This window comes from Danio rerio, chromosome 8 (genome assembly GCF_052040795.2).
Source record: "Danio rerio strain M-AB ecotype USA chromosome 8, GRCz13ab, whole genome shotgun sequence".
Taxonomy (NCBI): domain Eukaryota; kingdom Metazoa; phylum Chordata; class Actinopteri; order Cypriniformes; family Danionidae; genus Danio; species Danio rerio.
Genome location: NC_141028.1, coordinates 14,910,994 through 14,925,000, shown reverse-complemented (window position 1 = coordinate 14,925,000; position 14,007 = coordinate 14,910,994). Strand labels below are relative to the sequence as shown.

The window sequence follows — 14,007 nt, the reverse complement described above, 5'->3', positions numbered from 1 at the left end:
TACGAAAGGATTTACACAATATTACGTTGATTATGATGATTTTGTAGAGTGCATCTGCATTAAATATAATAAACCAATCAAAAGTATTGATTAAAAACAGTAGAGCAAAAATATCAATTAAAATATTTTAATATACTTAAGTACAATCAATCTTTCTTAAAGTTAAAAACATGATAATTTATTGTGCATGATGACATTTACAGGCCTTTAAAACACAAACACGATTAACTATGTTTCTTGGTTAACTATAATCCCGCCTTAACACTGCAGACCCAGCAATGTGACTATTACGGATGCGCACAATGCGATATCAATGTTAAGACGATATATTTGCAGCCCTAATGACAAGTAACACAAGTAATCACAAGTACCACATTGCATTAAACATAAAAGTTGTAAAATGTAGCAATATTTGATTAACCTTTATATTTAACGTCCACTGGTGTCGCTAATAACAAGTCGCTAGTTATTCTACGTATAACTAGGGCTGGGTATCAAATTTGATACTTTTTAGGTACCAAATGAATTGCCTTAATGCCACCAAATATCGAAAAAAAATGTGTTGTTATTCAGTACTACATTTCTGTCAGGATTTTCTCTCAGCATCTTCTGTGCTTGCCCAGAGTTCAGTCCAAGGACTCATTCATGAAGCAGAAGTAGATCCTGCGAGGTTTCTGGAGTAACAATAATATTTAAGTAATATGTTAAAGGGGTCGTCCAGAATGTAATTTTAAGGCTTGGTTGTGTTTATAAGATGCAAAGCAATGTGTGCTCATGTTTCACTTGAACAAATCGCATTATTTTTTCATGTATCTCACTTTGATTATACACAGTTACTCAGCTAACATGAAAACCACTGTTATATTTCTTAGTTCATCTGAAAGGCCCGCTCTTACTACAAAATACAGTTGCTACAGAATACGGGTAACGCTAGACACTGTACATGTCATGATCAGTTTTAACAAATAAAAACACTTACAGGTTGTAGTTCACAACTTCTGCTTTGAGGAGATTTTAGCCGAAACCAGCACTGAACTGGGAGAGATTCTGGAGCTGTTTTGTCTAATCATGCTTGCTATGTATTTTATAATTCTCTGGAACATAATTAATATTGAACTGTAAGCACTTTTGTCTTTGTGTCGTGTCCTTTGGAAGCCCAAATACAGAAACAGACGAAGCTCTGTGGAAACAGCCGTGTTTAGACGCATTTTTACCTTAATCTCTGCTATAACGTTACAGCGCCTCTGGCCCAGGCCCTTAGCTGCGCAGTTTGTGTGTGCAGTAAATAAACCTTTGTGATCTCACAGGGGGGCTGAAGTATTTTTTGTAGTCCCCAAAATTCGTTTATTGTAGGCTTTGCTAAGCTAACTCTGTAAAAACGAAGGTCTCCCTTTGCATTGAACTTAGAACTTTTTACATTCAGAGATGTTGTTTATGTTGACACAGCTACATTACACATCAACTAAAGTTTAAAATATGATATCATAGTGGACCACCCCTTTAATAGAATATTTCAGAGATTTACTTTTATACCATTTAAACTCTAAAACTTCTATACATTTCATACAAAATCACAATAACAAGTAACAAATTGCATTAAACTGGAGCATGATTTTCATTGTAAAATTGTTAAATGTACAACAGTATAGAGATTTGAACATGTTTCATTAACCTTAATATTTAACATCCACCAGTGCTGCTAACAACTAGTCGCTAGTTACAATACTTATAACTAGTGCTGGATATCGAATTCAATAGTTTTTAGGTACTGAATGAATTGCCTTAATACAAAGTATCGAAAACTTATTCAGTACTAAATTTCAATAGCTAAAATAGATCCGAATGTCTCCTGAAAAACCACACATGCTCATTTTTTTTAAAAACAACCAAGTGATTAAGAAATGTAAGGATGCAGCAGTGAACCTCACAAAACTTGCATGAAATTGCTCTTGTTTAACTGAAATCTATTTAATTGAGATGTATTATGTAATCTGATTTTCAAATTTACAGTATCGGTACTGGTATTATATCAGTTTTTTTTTTAACAAGGCCCAGCCCTCCATATAATGCCAATAATATTTGCATAACATAATCAGATATACTAATTATTATTTTACACTTTAATAATTTTTTTTTTGTTTTTTTAAATTGCTTATATTTTGACTTTAAATTTGTTTTCTTTTCATCTGAACTGACTGAACTTGCTGTCTTGTACGGTGAACTTGAGTGTAAAGAAAGGCACCTTAAAATAAATTATTATTATAATTATTATTATTCATTCATTGATTTTCTTTTCGGCTTAGTCCCTTTTTTCCACATCGGAATAAATCGCAAACTTATACAGCATATATTTTACGTAGCGGATGCCCTTCCAGCTGCAACTCATCACTGGCAAACACCCATACACTCTCACTGACACATACATGTATACACTGTGGACAATTTAGCTTACCCAATTCACATGTCTTTGGACTTGTGGGGGAAAGCATCTGGAGGAAACCCACGCGAACACAGGAAGAACATGCAAACCCCACACAGAAATGCCAACTGACCCAGCCAAGAGTCGAACCAGCGACCTTCTTGCTGTACTACCCACTGTGCCACCATCATCATTATTATTATTATTATTATATTTTACAGGTTTACTATTTTATTATATTTATGATTTTATTTTTAGCTGTTCAGCAACGTAATTTAGCATAAGCTATAATTAAGCAAGCATATAATTTTGATATCTGCAATGTTTAGAGATCGGGCAGACCTGTTATGTGACTGTTCTTGTTTTCCATCAGGATCTAGACTCCTTCTCTTTCTCTCTCTCTCTCTCTCGCTCTCTGTATTTGCTGTGCTTCCCCAGCGTCCAGTGTTTCACCAAGGACTCATTCATGAGGCAGAAGTAAATCCTGTGAGGTTTTTGAAATAACAATAATATTTAAGTAATAATTTAATGGAAATATTTCAGAATGGGGAACTGAACTCTACAAATAAGGATGTACTTAAAACTTCCAATAGTTTCCCAAGGCATCTGTCAACAACAACATCAAAAAATGCTGCTTAAGCAACATTGATTGGAAATGTCAGTCCAAAACATCAGTCCCAAATTTTCAACGACAAATTAATTTCTTAACGGAGTCAGGCTGATAAGTCATCTAAACCCCATACCTGAAAAAATAAAGTAGATGTTTTCATAAATATCAAACCAACTTTGAATCTGGCCATTAAAAATATTGTGGCGTTATTTGACTTTTGTTTTACATCTATAACGGCAACTGTCTAGCACACCTAAAGTTTAATCAACTAGAATACAATAAAAAGGTAGCATTATCACAAACTTTGGCCCAATCTCAATTCTACCCCTTAGCCCTTCCCTTCCTGCTCGTTTTGTGCGTTCCCGTGAAGGGGTGAGGATGCCACAGTTCTCTTTAGCTTGAAGGTGTAGGACTAAGGGGAAGGGGTAGATAGCCCTTCGAACAGAGATTTTTCAGGACCACAACCGAAACCAAGGGGTAAGAAAATTTCCCAGAATACACCAGCCACAATGTCAGCATAGCTGCACCTGGACGTAGTTTTTGTCATTATTACAAATTTTTACAAAAAACAAGCATGTGTTTTAATACATTCATAAGCGCATATATGTTTTACAGTCATGCTTTAAAATACGCTAAAATAAAAACTGCTAGATTTCTTCTATAATCCATAATAACTCCTGTACAGCAATCTCACAATATTCTGATACTCGATGGCACTCGAATACCCTGTCAGAAAAGTCTAGTGGCTGGGAATGAGCTTTTTACAGTGTCTGCTATATTGTTAATGTTGTTTTTGGTGTGTTTACATGGATGAATATGGCCACTGAGTAAATGCACAGTATAGTTATGATCTTATTGCCACATTAGATCATTATGATAACATAATATATGCCTTCCGTGATTTCTTGAAGATAAATACTAAAAAATAAAGCAACTGGAATAACTAGAGCAGTCACGATTGTCTGATCTCATATGAAGCAAGAGATCACGATGTCATATGATGACTTGTGTCCCATTTCTTAGGGGTAAATTTCGAAAAGAGAAAGGGGTACAAAAATAGAATTGGGATTGGGCCTTTGAAATTGCACATAAATTATCCATTTAAAAGAATAAACTTGTAACTGATTGGTTATAAGTCTCAGCAATGCAAAAGAAACAGAACTGTGATGCAACATGCACAGATAAAACCAACTCCATGAATTTTAACACTCCACAATTTTAATTCAATTTCAGAAATGTCGCCTCCTTGAATTTGTGAGCTGTTTGTGTTCACTTTATTTCTACGAGCTCCTGTTAATTCCTGCTTATGCAAATGCTTAATATAAAATGTGACATGATGAAATATTACTAAGTGCATTTATATATAGCTATTCTCTGCCAAATTAGCCAGTACACTTGATGTTTTATTATAAGAATTAGAACAGGTCTGCCAAGAAAATAATTACTTAACTTAAATAATAACACTAGAGGAAAATTAATAATGAAAGTGACAACCCTCGCTATAAGTATTCATGCAATGAAAAATCATTAAATGGGTGTAGATGGAAAAGCATAGTATAAGAATGATTCAGCAGCTGCCATGTCTGCATTTGTTTAACTAGGGACATTGTACGTTAGCCCTTCTGTACTGTTGAGGATGTTTTCATCCACGCTGGGGTGATTTTGAGTCTTAATTTGTCTTTTTTCTTTGTTTCAGCTAGCAGAATGATTTTTGGTGACAAATCTTATTTTAACACATATTCTGAGAAAATGCTTTGGTTTTTTAAAAACTCAATGATACAGTCTGGGCAAATTTACTAGCCTTTTGTTATGTTAGGGATGAAATTATCCACTAAATTAAACAGCAGTAAAATTCATCAGATAAATATTTGTTAATTGCCAAATTCATAAATGATGTCACTGATTTTGTGAAAAAACAAAACAAAATGACGCCTTTTCAATATTAAAAGTAAATGTGGACTGGATTTATTTGAACCTTTTATCAAAGCCTTGGACATGTGAAACAATATTGCCTTTGATGCATTGTTTTTGCCTCATTGATCTCCATTATAACCACAATGAATAGTGCATAAATACAGTCTTTGTTTTCGTTTACTTCATGTAGTTCTGAGAGCTGAGATGGATATTATGATTTTCTCAAACACATCAAGGTAAGAGCTCAGATGTCACTCTCACCCTCACAGACACACATTCTAATTTGCTGTTATACTCTATATAAAACCTGGAAACTAAGTTTTTTTTTTCCTTTCTTTTTTCACACAGGCCTATCTAAAGGGTTAATGGTGCCAACCAATGATCAACAGTAAAAAATACAAATTGTTCCTCTTCCCAACAGGGAAAACCACCAACAATCAAAAATGCATGATTATATGGTGAAATGGTTTTGCAATCAAAAAAATGTGGTTAGAGTGGAAGTCAATGAGGCAAAAACAACCACCAGCAGTAAATTAGGGAGGAAAAAATGAAAATCAATAAAAAAACAATGCAAAGCCAATGTTTTTACTAATAATCGTTCACGTCTAAGACTTTAAAAAAATCCAGTCCACAATTACTTTTTAATTAAAAAAATGTGTCATTTTGTTGTTGTTTTTTCACCAAATCAGTGACATGAATTATGAATTTGAAAAAAATAAAATAAAAATAACAAATTAAAAAGTTAAAATTCTCTAGTTTTCTTAACAATTCAGTAGTTTTGATCTGGACTGAATTAACAGATTTATGCAAAAAAAAAATTGAATAAAATATTTATCTGATGCATTTTTACAGCAGTTTAATTTAGTGGTTGTTTTTATCCCTAACATAACAATACATGGTACATTTGAACAGTTCACAAGGGTTAATAAAAACATTTCTGTTAATCTACCAGAATATGTAGTCCCTGAACAGAATGTTACAAGTCACCCTAAAGAAAAATGTAATTAAAATACATGTTAAAATAAATGTACAATTAAATATCACAATCCATAAAATATGAATAAAAAAATACAAAGTTCCCAAAAGACCCACGCTATCAAATATTGGGTTTTATTGTTAACATAACTGAGTACTAACTTTTTATTCTATCTTAAATACTTAACCTTAATATCTCAATAATTCTATCTTTTACAGTTGTTGTTGGTATATTTCATTCTTGTACAATCTCCCATTCACACACAGTGGCAACTGTGCTATTTCATTCATTTCTTTGGCTTAGTCCCGTTATTCATCAAGGGTCACCACAGCGGAATGAACCACCAACTTATCCAGCATATGTTTTACACAGCAGAAGCCCTTTTAGCTGCAACCCAGTACTGGGACCCACCCAAACACACTCATTTACACACATGCACTACGGCCAATTTAGTTTTTTAAATTCCCCTATAAATCATTTCTTTGGACTGTGGAGGAAACCGGAGCACCCGGAGGAAACCCACACCAAGATGGGGAGAACATGCAAACTCTACACAGATATGCCAACTGGCCCAGCTGGGACTCGAACTGGCGAACTTCTTGCTGTGAGGCGAAAGTGCTAACCACTAAGCCTGCAACTGAAACCTAAAATTTTCAGTCGCCTTTCAGTTGATACAGTATTTTTAAAATTTCAGTGCACAGAATTTGTGTCTTATAGCTTCATTTAGTGGTGCTGCACCTGTAAGAGAAAGGCCTGATAAGTATCGGCGTTTGTAAAAAGGAAATCCCCAGTCCGCTTCAGTTCTCCTGTTGCATTGAACACTTCCTCTAAATGAAAGCAGAAGCGCGGTAAAGTGATTCAAGGCTCAAACACCAAAGCAAACACACTCGCAGAGAGCATTGTGAAGTGACTGCGAGAGGACAAAAGGTAAGAGGAATCACATGGTACAGAGGATCTGACTTGCTCCAGGTGGAAAAGAAAATAGAGAGAACTGGTTCAGCAAGTAAACTGGCATGGGATGACTGCGTGTATGTGGATCTGTTTGCTAACACACTGAGGTGATGCAGTAAATATTTGAACAAATCAAACCGAAAATCTCCAGCCTTCTCAAGATACAACTCGGAGAAAGAGTTTCCACTGCGGTAAGTCACCTTGAGCACAGTGTTACTGTGGCATGCTTTGATATCCATAATGCTGGCTTTCATTTCAGAGAAACACCTGTTAACCGTCAAAGGTTGCCGTAGTTTAGAAAGTGTTTAAAGGGTGATCAACAGGAAATTCTAAGAAATTGTGATGCTTATATGAAGAGATTCACAGAAAAACTCTTGAATTGTTTAACATTGGTCACTTTCATGTTTATGTTTATAATATTATGCAGATTTTATATAGTCATTGCATGTAATTATTTGTGTACATACATTATCAATATGTTTTATCTAAGAAAATAATCGGATAAATGACAATTAATGAAAATTTCACAAGCTAAATTTTATATTTGCCTACTTTGTGTTGTTGATCTCATGAAGAAACAGTCCGTTGGAAGACTCGAGTTACAGGAAAATCTGGTAGTCGTAGTCAGAGCTGTTGCTGCAACATATTCATTGAAACATTTTACACACGAAACACTCTCAAACTATTGCTGTTTTGAATTTTCTATATAGAGAACAGTGAAAACTAAATAACTTCCTCAAATCATAACACTGTACATAAGCGCTGATAAGTATTGGAAGTCCACTGTACATTGTAGTGGACACTGTAAGTTAAATAGCTATGTAGAATATCAGAAAATATCTTTTTTAACACAATCCCTGCTACCTCCATACATGAAAGCTTGTTCTTTGGCAATATTCAAATGAAAAGAAAAAAATAAGAAATAGACACGAACTTGAGTGAACATTGTTAAAGTGCCCTCTAGTGGTTTGAGACAACGTTGGTCCTTTTAGTCCCCTGAAAGAAAAATAAAAGAAAATCGTGAAGGAACTTACTGGACTTGCCATTTTATAACGCGTGCTTCAAGCAAAACGACAAATGGGTGACCAAACGAAAATTGGGTCAAATAGGATGTACTGTTTTATGATGTTCTACGTCAGGGGTGCCCAAATTCGGGGTGCCCAGGCTCTCCAACTTGCCTCAACAACACACCTGGATGTTTCTAGAAAGCCTAGTAAGAGCTTAATTAGCTAGTTCATGTATGTCTGATTAGGTTTGGAACTGAACTTTTTAGGACACTGGCACCTCCAGTACTGTGTTTGGGCACCCCGTCTACATATTAAGCTGCTTTAACATCTAAATTGCAAAAAGCGCTTTAGAAATAAAGATGAATTGAATTGTTAAGAGCAGAACAGTCCACAATAGTGCATAAAACATTGAATACTACCTGCTTTAGTGCTTGCCATGTAGAACAACAGCGCTCTTGTGCAGACAGAAGAAACAGTCATTAAATAATGACCTGCTTTAAGGTGAGGCTGCGAACCGCACACGTGTTCATGCTTGTCGGTTGACTGAGGTTATCCGCTCCGCTGAGCTCCGTAGAGCACTCCTCAGATTTCAGCTCAGCTATTAATGCTTCACTCTCCTTTAGTCAGTACGTATCTGCACATTCATGCATTTTAAAAGATCGGTTAGTCTGAAAATACTGCGCTCGTGGCTTCTTTAAACGCGACGTTTGTGCGCATGCTCTGAAGAAGAAAATATTTTGACAGATAGATTTAAAGCTGGGGTGCCCAAACTTTTTTGTTATAAAGGGTGAGGGTCAAATACCAAACTTGATTGAGAGCCGTGGGCTGAAGGTAAATATATCAAGCTACATCATAGAAACATGACTTTAATTAAGGGGTGAAGCAGTGGCGCAGTAGGTAGTGCTGTCGCCACACAACTAAAAGGTTGCTGGTTCGAGCCTTGTCTCAGGGTCAGTTGGTGTTTCTGTGTGGAGATTGCATGTTCTCCCTGCGTTCGCGGGGGTTTCCTCCGGGTGCTCCGGTTTCACCTACAGTCCAAAGACATGCAGTACAGGTGAATTGGGTAGGCTAAATTGTCCGTAGTGTATGAGTGTGTGTGGATGTTTCCCAGAGATGGGTTGTGGCTGGAAAGGCATTCGCTTCGTAAAACGTGCTGGATAAGTAGGCGGTTCATTCCATTGAATAATATAGGGACTAAGCCGAAAGAAAATGAATGAATGGCTTTAATCAGATTAAGTAATGCATTCTATGCATTTTTTTTTACGCTTTATAGGTAACCTATTTTAATGGGAATTCCATTTAAAGCACAAATGGTGAATGCACTAGTCAAGCTGCACCTGCCTTTGTCTTGATTTGCTTACTGAGGATTTCTGTGTTGTGGTGTATCCGTTGAGCAACAGGATGTTCATTACAAAAATAATAATAATAATTTACAACATATTGAAACATTTAAAGTAAGTTTTTTTGTACGTTAAAGTAAAACAAACAAATGAAAGTTTTCGTTAAATTAGAAATGACAATATGGAGTAAAGGTATTAACCATTCCCAACCCTCCCAAAATTTACCCTCTCTTGTCTGATGGGATGGCAGGCCAAATCAAAGCTTACCATGTGCCAACTTTGGCCCGCAGGCCCTACTTTCGGCTTCTTTAAAGGAACCCATAAATATTGTGATTGGCTGTGAGGGGTGGGGGAATGCGACAAACTTCTTACTTTCTGTAAAAAATGTCACAAATTGCAAGCTGTTCAGATATTTTGAAAGATATTCATTAAATATGCTGCCGTTACACTCAAAACTTCTTCAGGAAGCTTCCAACAATGTCCTTCACATATGTTGTGGTTTTTAATCACTATAGTGTCACTAACGTTTAGGGTTTGTGCTCTTGAAAAGGTTTGAACTTGAACACAGACTATTGCCACTGGCAGGGATGGGCAGTATTTATGATACATGAATTTCAAATATGTATTTCAAATACAAAAGTAGTATTTTGTCATCTGTATTTGATAAGTTTGATGAATATGGCTTAATATTTTGGATCAAAATACTTTAGTGCCTTGTATTTTTGTAGTTTCAAAATAATGTGAAATACTTCGCAAGAAGTCTACAGTACATGATGACATCTTAAAAATGGGGCCTCTGGTTCTTATGCAGTTATTTGCCTAAGATTGAGATCAGAACAGAAACTGATTATTTTTTAAGAAGGTGGTCAATGATTGGAGTATGGATAGAAATTATGCTTAAAAAGTAACAGACAAATGGTGAGGGTATATTCAGGAGCAAGTCAACAACCATTGAAAATAGTGTACCGAGCAATGCTAAGACCATGAATATATAATGGATGATAGTGTACAATTTTAGTATCTTTGCTTAAGAAATGGGATAAAATATAAAATATCAGTCCTGAAGAACAAGATTAAGAGCTTGAGAACTTCATCATTCTCTGTGTCAGTGCTACAGGTGAAATTGCAAAGAAACTTTAGAAATATAAAACACCTAAATATGATGCACTGGTGTTTTTAAGAGGAAAAACCGAGACTCTTTGAGTTAAAGAAGAACTGAAAGAATCTTGGGGGAATGAGTTTGCTGTACATATAACAGATGGATTGTAGTTTGTAACTCAGAGTCACAAAAGCTACATTTGGGTTACAAGTCCAACTCAATAACCAGGCCACAACTTTCCCCTATAGGTGAAAAAGTTATTGCTATCAAACATTGTTTACTTCCCTAAGTCAATTTAATGGTAAAGGGGTTGACACAATAGGCCTATTGAAGGAAGGTTTGCAAAGAAATTTCATCCTTCATTTTTTTTAAAGACAAAAAAACAGTATTTTATTTTGATACATTTATAGTGGCTGTATTTTGTAGTTTATTTTGACACACTTAAATCTAAATACATGACATTCGGATATGGCAAACGTTGTTACTTCAAAACCCATATCATTGTTTCTTATTTGTAACATAATAGGAGGTATTTTGCTGATTGCCACAAAAAATGGGCTAAAATAATTTGCCTTTCCAACTGTCAAAACACTTTACTTAACATTTACTATAGCCTTTAGTGTTACATGAAATAAAAATGCCTCTTCAAATCCATTATGAATGTGAACACAGTGGGGGCAGAGTGAATGCATAATGGAAGGTTATTCCATAGCTAAGGGCCGGCTGTTGAGGGGCCTGATGGGAATGCATTACCTGGAGCAACATTTTGTCAGCAGATCTCAAGATCTAACAAATAGACTACAAAATGCCCAAGACCGTTTAATAAAAAGGAACTATTACTAGGGCCTTGCAACCTATCTGATACCTAACCGGTAACCAAAGCAAAGAAATTAAAATTGGGGTAATTGATTCAATGCATCTTTTTTTCTCTACACAAGTTGTAACTGATTTATCAGCCTGATCTCAAGAGAAAACGTAAGTATTTTACAATTTGCCAGTTTAGTGGCTAATTCGTACAAATTCGTACGAGTTCAGTCGTACAAAATGGTACGATTTTAAAAAGGAGGCGTGGCACCTGACCCCACCCCTAACCCCAACCGTCATTGGGGGATAAGCAAATCGTACTAAATTGTACGAATTAGATCGTACGAATTCATACGAATTAGCCACTAAATGAAAAAGTTACGAATTGCCGTGAGATTGTGTTGGATTTATCAGTGTTTGGGAAAGCCACATTACAATAGTCTATATCTATATTACATGAAATCATGGATTATTGTCTCTTAATTTTAAGAAGTGAACAATGTTTTGATCTCGGTTATTAATCTTATTTAGTAAAAGATAATCTTCACAACAGAATTAACTAATGAAGGTTAAAACCAACTCCAGAAAAGCACTGCAACCTCATTAAAAGGTACTCTGAAAAAAAATTTACTCTGCAAAAATGCTGGGTTCCACTCAATTTCTTCATGTTGTCTCAACACAAATCGATTTATGGGGGTGGCACATTGGCTCAGTTTTTTAGCACTGGTGCCTCACAGCACGAAGGTTGCTGGTTTGAGTCCCGACTGGGACTCACTGTGTTCGCCGGGTGCTCCGGTTTCCCCCACAATTTAAAGACATGTGCTATAGGTGAATTGGGTAAACAAAATTGGCCGTAGTGTATAAGTGTTTGTGCACATGTGAGAGTGTATGGGTGTTTCCCAGTACTAGGTTGCAGCTGGAAGGGCATCTGCTGCATAAAACATATGCTGGAATAGTTGGCGGTTCATTCCGCTGTGGCAGCTCCTAATAAATAGGAAAATGAATGAATGAAATCGATTAAGTTAACTTGTTTTATAAAGTAAAGTGGATTGAACATAAAACAATTAAGTTGTCCCAAAAAAAGACTCAAGAATTGTGTTGATTCAGCTCATTTTATATAAGTAGTTTGAATAAGCAGCAAAAATATTTTTTTTTTATGTACTGTCCCTTCAATTGTGCCAAACTTGTATGAGTTTCTTCTGTTGAACACAAAAAGATATTGAAATACGCTGGTAGCCAAACAGCTGATTGTCCCACTGACTTCCACAATGTGGGGGAAAAAAGTCAATGGTAACCATAAACTGCACACAACAATCCTCTTTTGTTCTTAGCAAAATAAAGACTATTAAACCGGTTTGAAATAACAAGAGGGTGAGCAAATGTTGATAGAATTTTCATTTTTGAGTGAACTGTCCCTTCTTTTAAATGCAGGTTATTCCAGCAAGCATCTTTTTTTTACGATCAGAGTGTGTTTTTGCTGCGTGAGACACGCTGGAACATCTGTTTCCTAAGCCTTCTTTTAAAGAGAAACGCATTCCTCTGAGCTACTTAGTCAATATTACCTTTCAAAAGACGATTTGAAAGTATATTTTGAGATAAAGACTGCTCTGAGGTCATCACTGAGTTGGGATTTATTTTTTAAATAGACTGAACAAAAGAGATGAAGCGTGGTTTGAGATCAGTGTTAATGAGCTGTTGGATAAAAACAGCTGTGCAGCAAGATTTCATCTATTGGCCAACCACACTGGCCACATGATGAAGGGCCTTTAATGTTGAATAATGAGAGAGCGAGAAAGAGTGGGTGAGTGAATGGTGGAGTTAGAGAGATTGATTGATGTTTGGAGGTGGAGTGAAGGAGGAGGACAGATTCCCCTTTTCCCAACAGTCAGACAGTTTATCCAGTTCACAGCCATAAATGATCATGTTCATGACACCTTTAAAGGGCACCTATTATGCACAAATCACTTTTATAAGGGGTTTAAACACAGCTGTGTGGCAACAGTCTGTGAATATAACCAGCTTCTAGTGGTAAAAAAATTATTAATTGTATTTTTTATAATCATACTTGATACAAACAGCCTGCAGAAACACTTTGATTGACATTCTCTCTTTGAACGTGTCATCAGAGAGGGAAAGCCCCGCTCATTCACTTGTTAAGTGTGACGTCACACAAAGCGACTTCCGGGTCCAATCGTTTTATCAAACTGTGAGAGGCTCAACATATGGAAATAATCAAAGTTTACAAAGCGATGTAATACTTTTGAAAATTACAACTGCAATATCTATATAGCCTCCTGAGACCCAAATAATATTTTTTCTGTGATCTCCCACATCCTTTGGGTTAAAAAAATTCTACCACTTAAGAGTTTTTATTTTCAATTTAACAGCATGTCCACTGTAGTGGACCACAGGACCATTTTAATTTGAAACGACCACCACTCAGACAACAAAACTGTACAGGAAATAGCTGTAAAGGTATATTAATTCAACATGTAACAAAAACAAAACAAAAGCCATTTTTTCCTTTTGTATTGAAATTCCTGAAACAGTTTAGTCTGAAAGACAGCCGAACTCAAAAAAAGAAAAAAAGAAGTGATGTTAATCCAAAACTCAACATAAAAATTATTTAAAACTGATTGTCATTCTCTAATTGTCTCTAATTCTCAGACTCTAAATCAGAGTCTCTCTCAACTATCTTATAAAGAATCCTCTCTGCTTCAGTTCTGCCTCCTACAACATGCAGTCATTAATCACATTAAGATGGTCCTGGTGTCCACTATTGTGGACATTTAAAAAAGGATGATATTTTGAAACACAAACAAGTTAACGACTTTGAAAGCTAAATGTTTTGTTCCTGGCACTTTAATAAACAAAAATATATGTAATA

General features: G+C 35.7%; 2 protein-coding genes and 2 long non-coding RNA genes across 10 annotated transcripts in view; 2 read left to right on the top strand and 2 right to left on the bottom strand.

Annotated features, from left to right (window-relative positions):
* spag17 (sperm associated antigen 17) overlaps positions 1–6,024 on the top strand; it is a 49,570-nt gene extending 43,546 nt beyond the window's left edge. The window contains exons 40-42 of one of the 3 annotated variants that reach the window (XR_015497605.1): positions 2,793–2,905; positions 5,134–5,179; positions 5,292–5,893. Coding sequence is in view for 1 of the 3 variants with exons in the window: in XM_087264326.1 (XP_087120452.1) it covers positions 5,134–5,139 (6 nt within the window). In the remaining 2 variants the exon portion in view is untranslated. Of the gene's footprint in view, positions 2,279–2,792; positions 2,906–5,133; positions 5,180–5,291 lie in introns of those variants that run through there. The other 2 variants (XM_087264326.1, XM_087264325.1) reach the window with 2 other exon arrangements.
* The window catches only part of LOC101886593 (uncharacterized), a 13,398-nt gene extending 4,771 nt beyond the window's left edge, over positions 1–8,627 (bottom strand). The window contains exons 1-3 of one of the 3 annotated variants that reach the window (XR_015497686.1): positions 8,297–8,627; positions 7,815–7,866; positions 7,423–7,506 (exon numbers count right to left, since the gene is read on the bottom strand). This is a non-coding gene — a long non-coding RNA (uncharacterized LOC101886593). The other 2 variants (XR_015497685.1, XR_015497687.1) reach the window with 2 other exon arrangements.
* The window catches only part of dennd2da (DENN/MADD domain containing 2Da), a 40,622-nt gene continuing 33,285 nt past the window's right edge, over positions 6,671–14,007 (top strand). Inside the window, 1 exon segment of one of the 2 annotated variants that reach the window (NM_001430991.1) lies at positions 6,671–7,061. The gene's annotated coding sequence lies outside the window, so the exon portion shown is untranslated. 2 annotated transcript variants of the gene reach the window in all.
* LOC147842593 (uncharacterized) overlaps positions 9,021–14,007 on the bottom strand; it is a 195,838-nt gene continuing 190,851 nt past the window's right edge. The window contains exons 2-3 of one of the 2 annotated variants that reach the window (XR_015497713.1): positions 13,629–13,766; positions 9,021–13,224 (exon numbers count right to left, since the gene is read on the bottom strand). This is a non-coding gene — a long non-coding RNA (uncharacterized LOC147842593). Of the gene's footprint in view, positions 13,225–13,628; positions 13,960–14,007 lie in introns of both variants that reach the window. The other variant, XR_015497714.1, reaches the window with a different exon arrangement.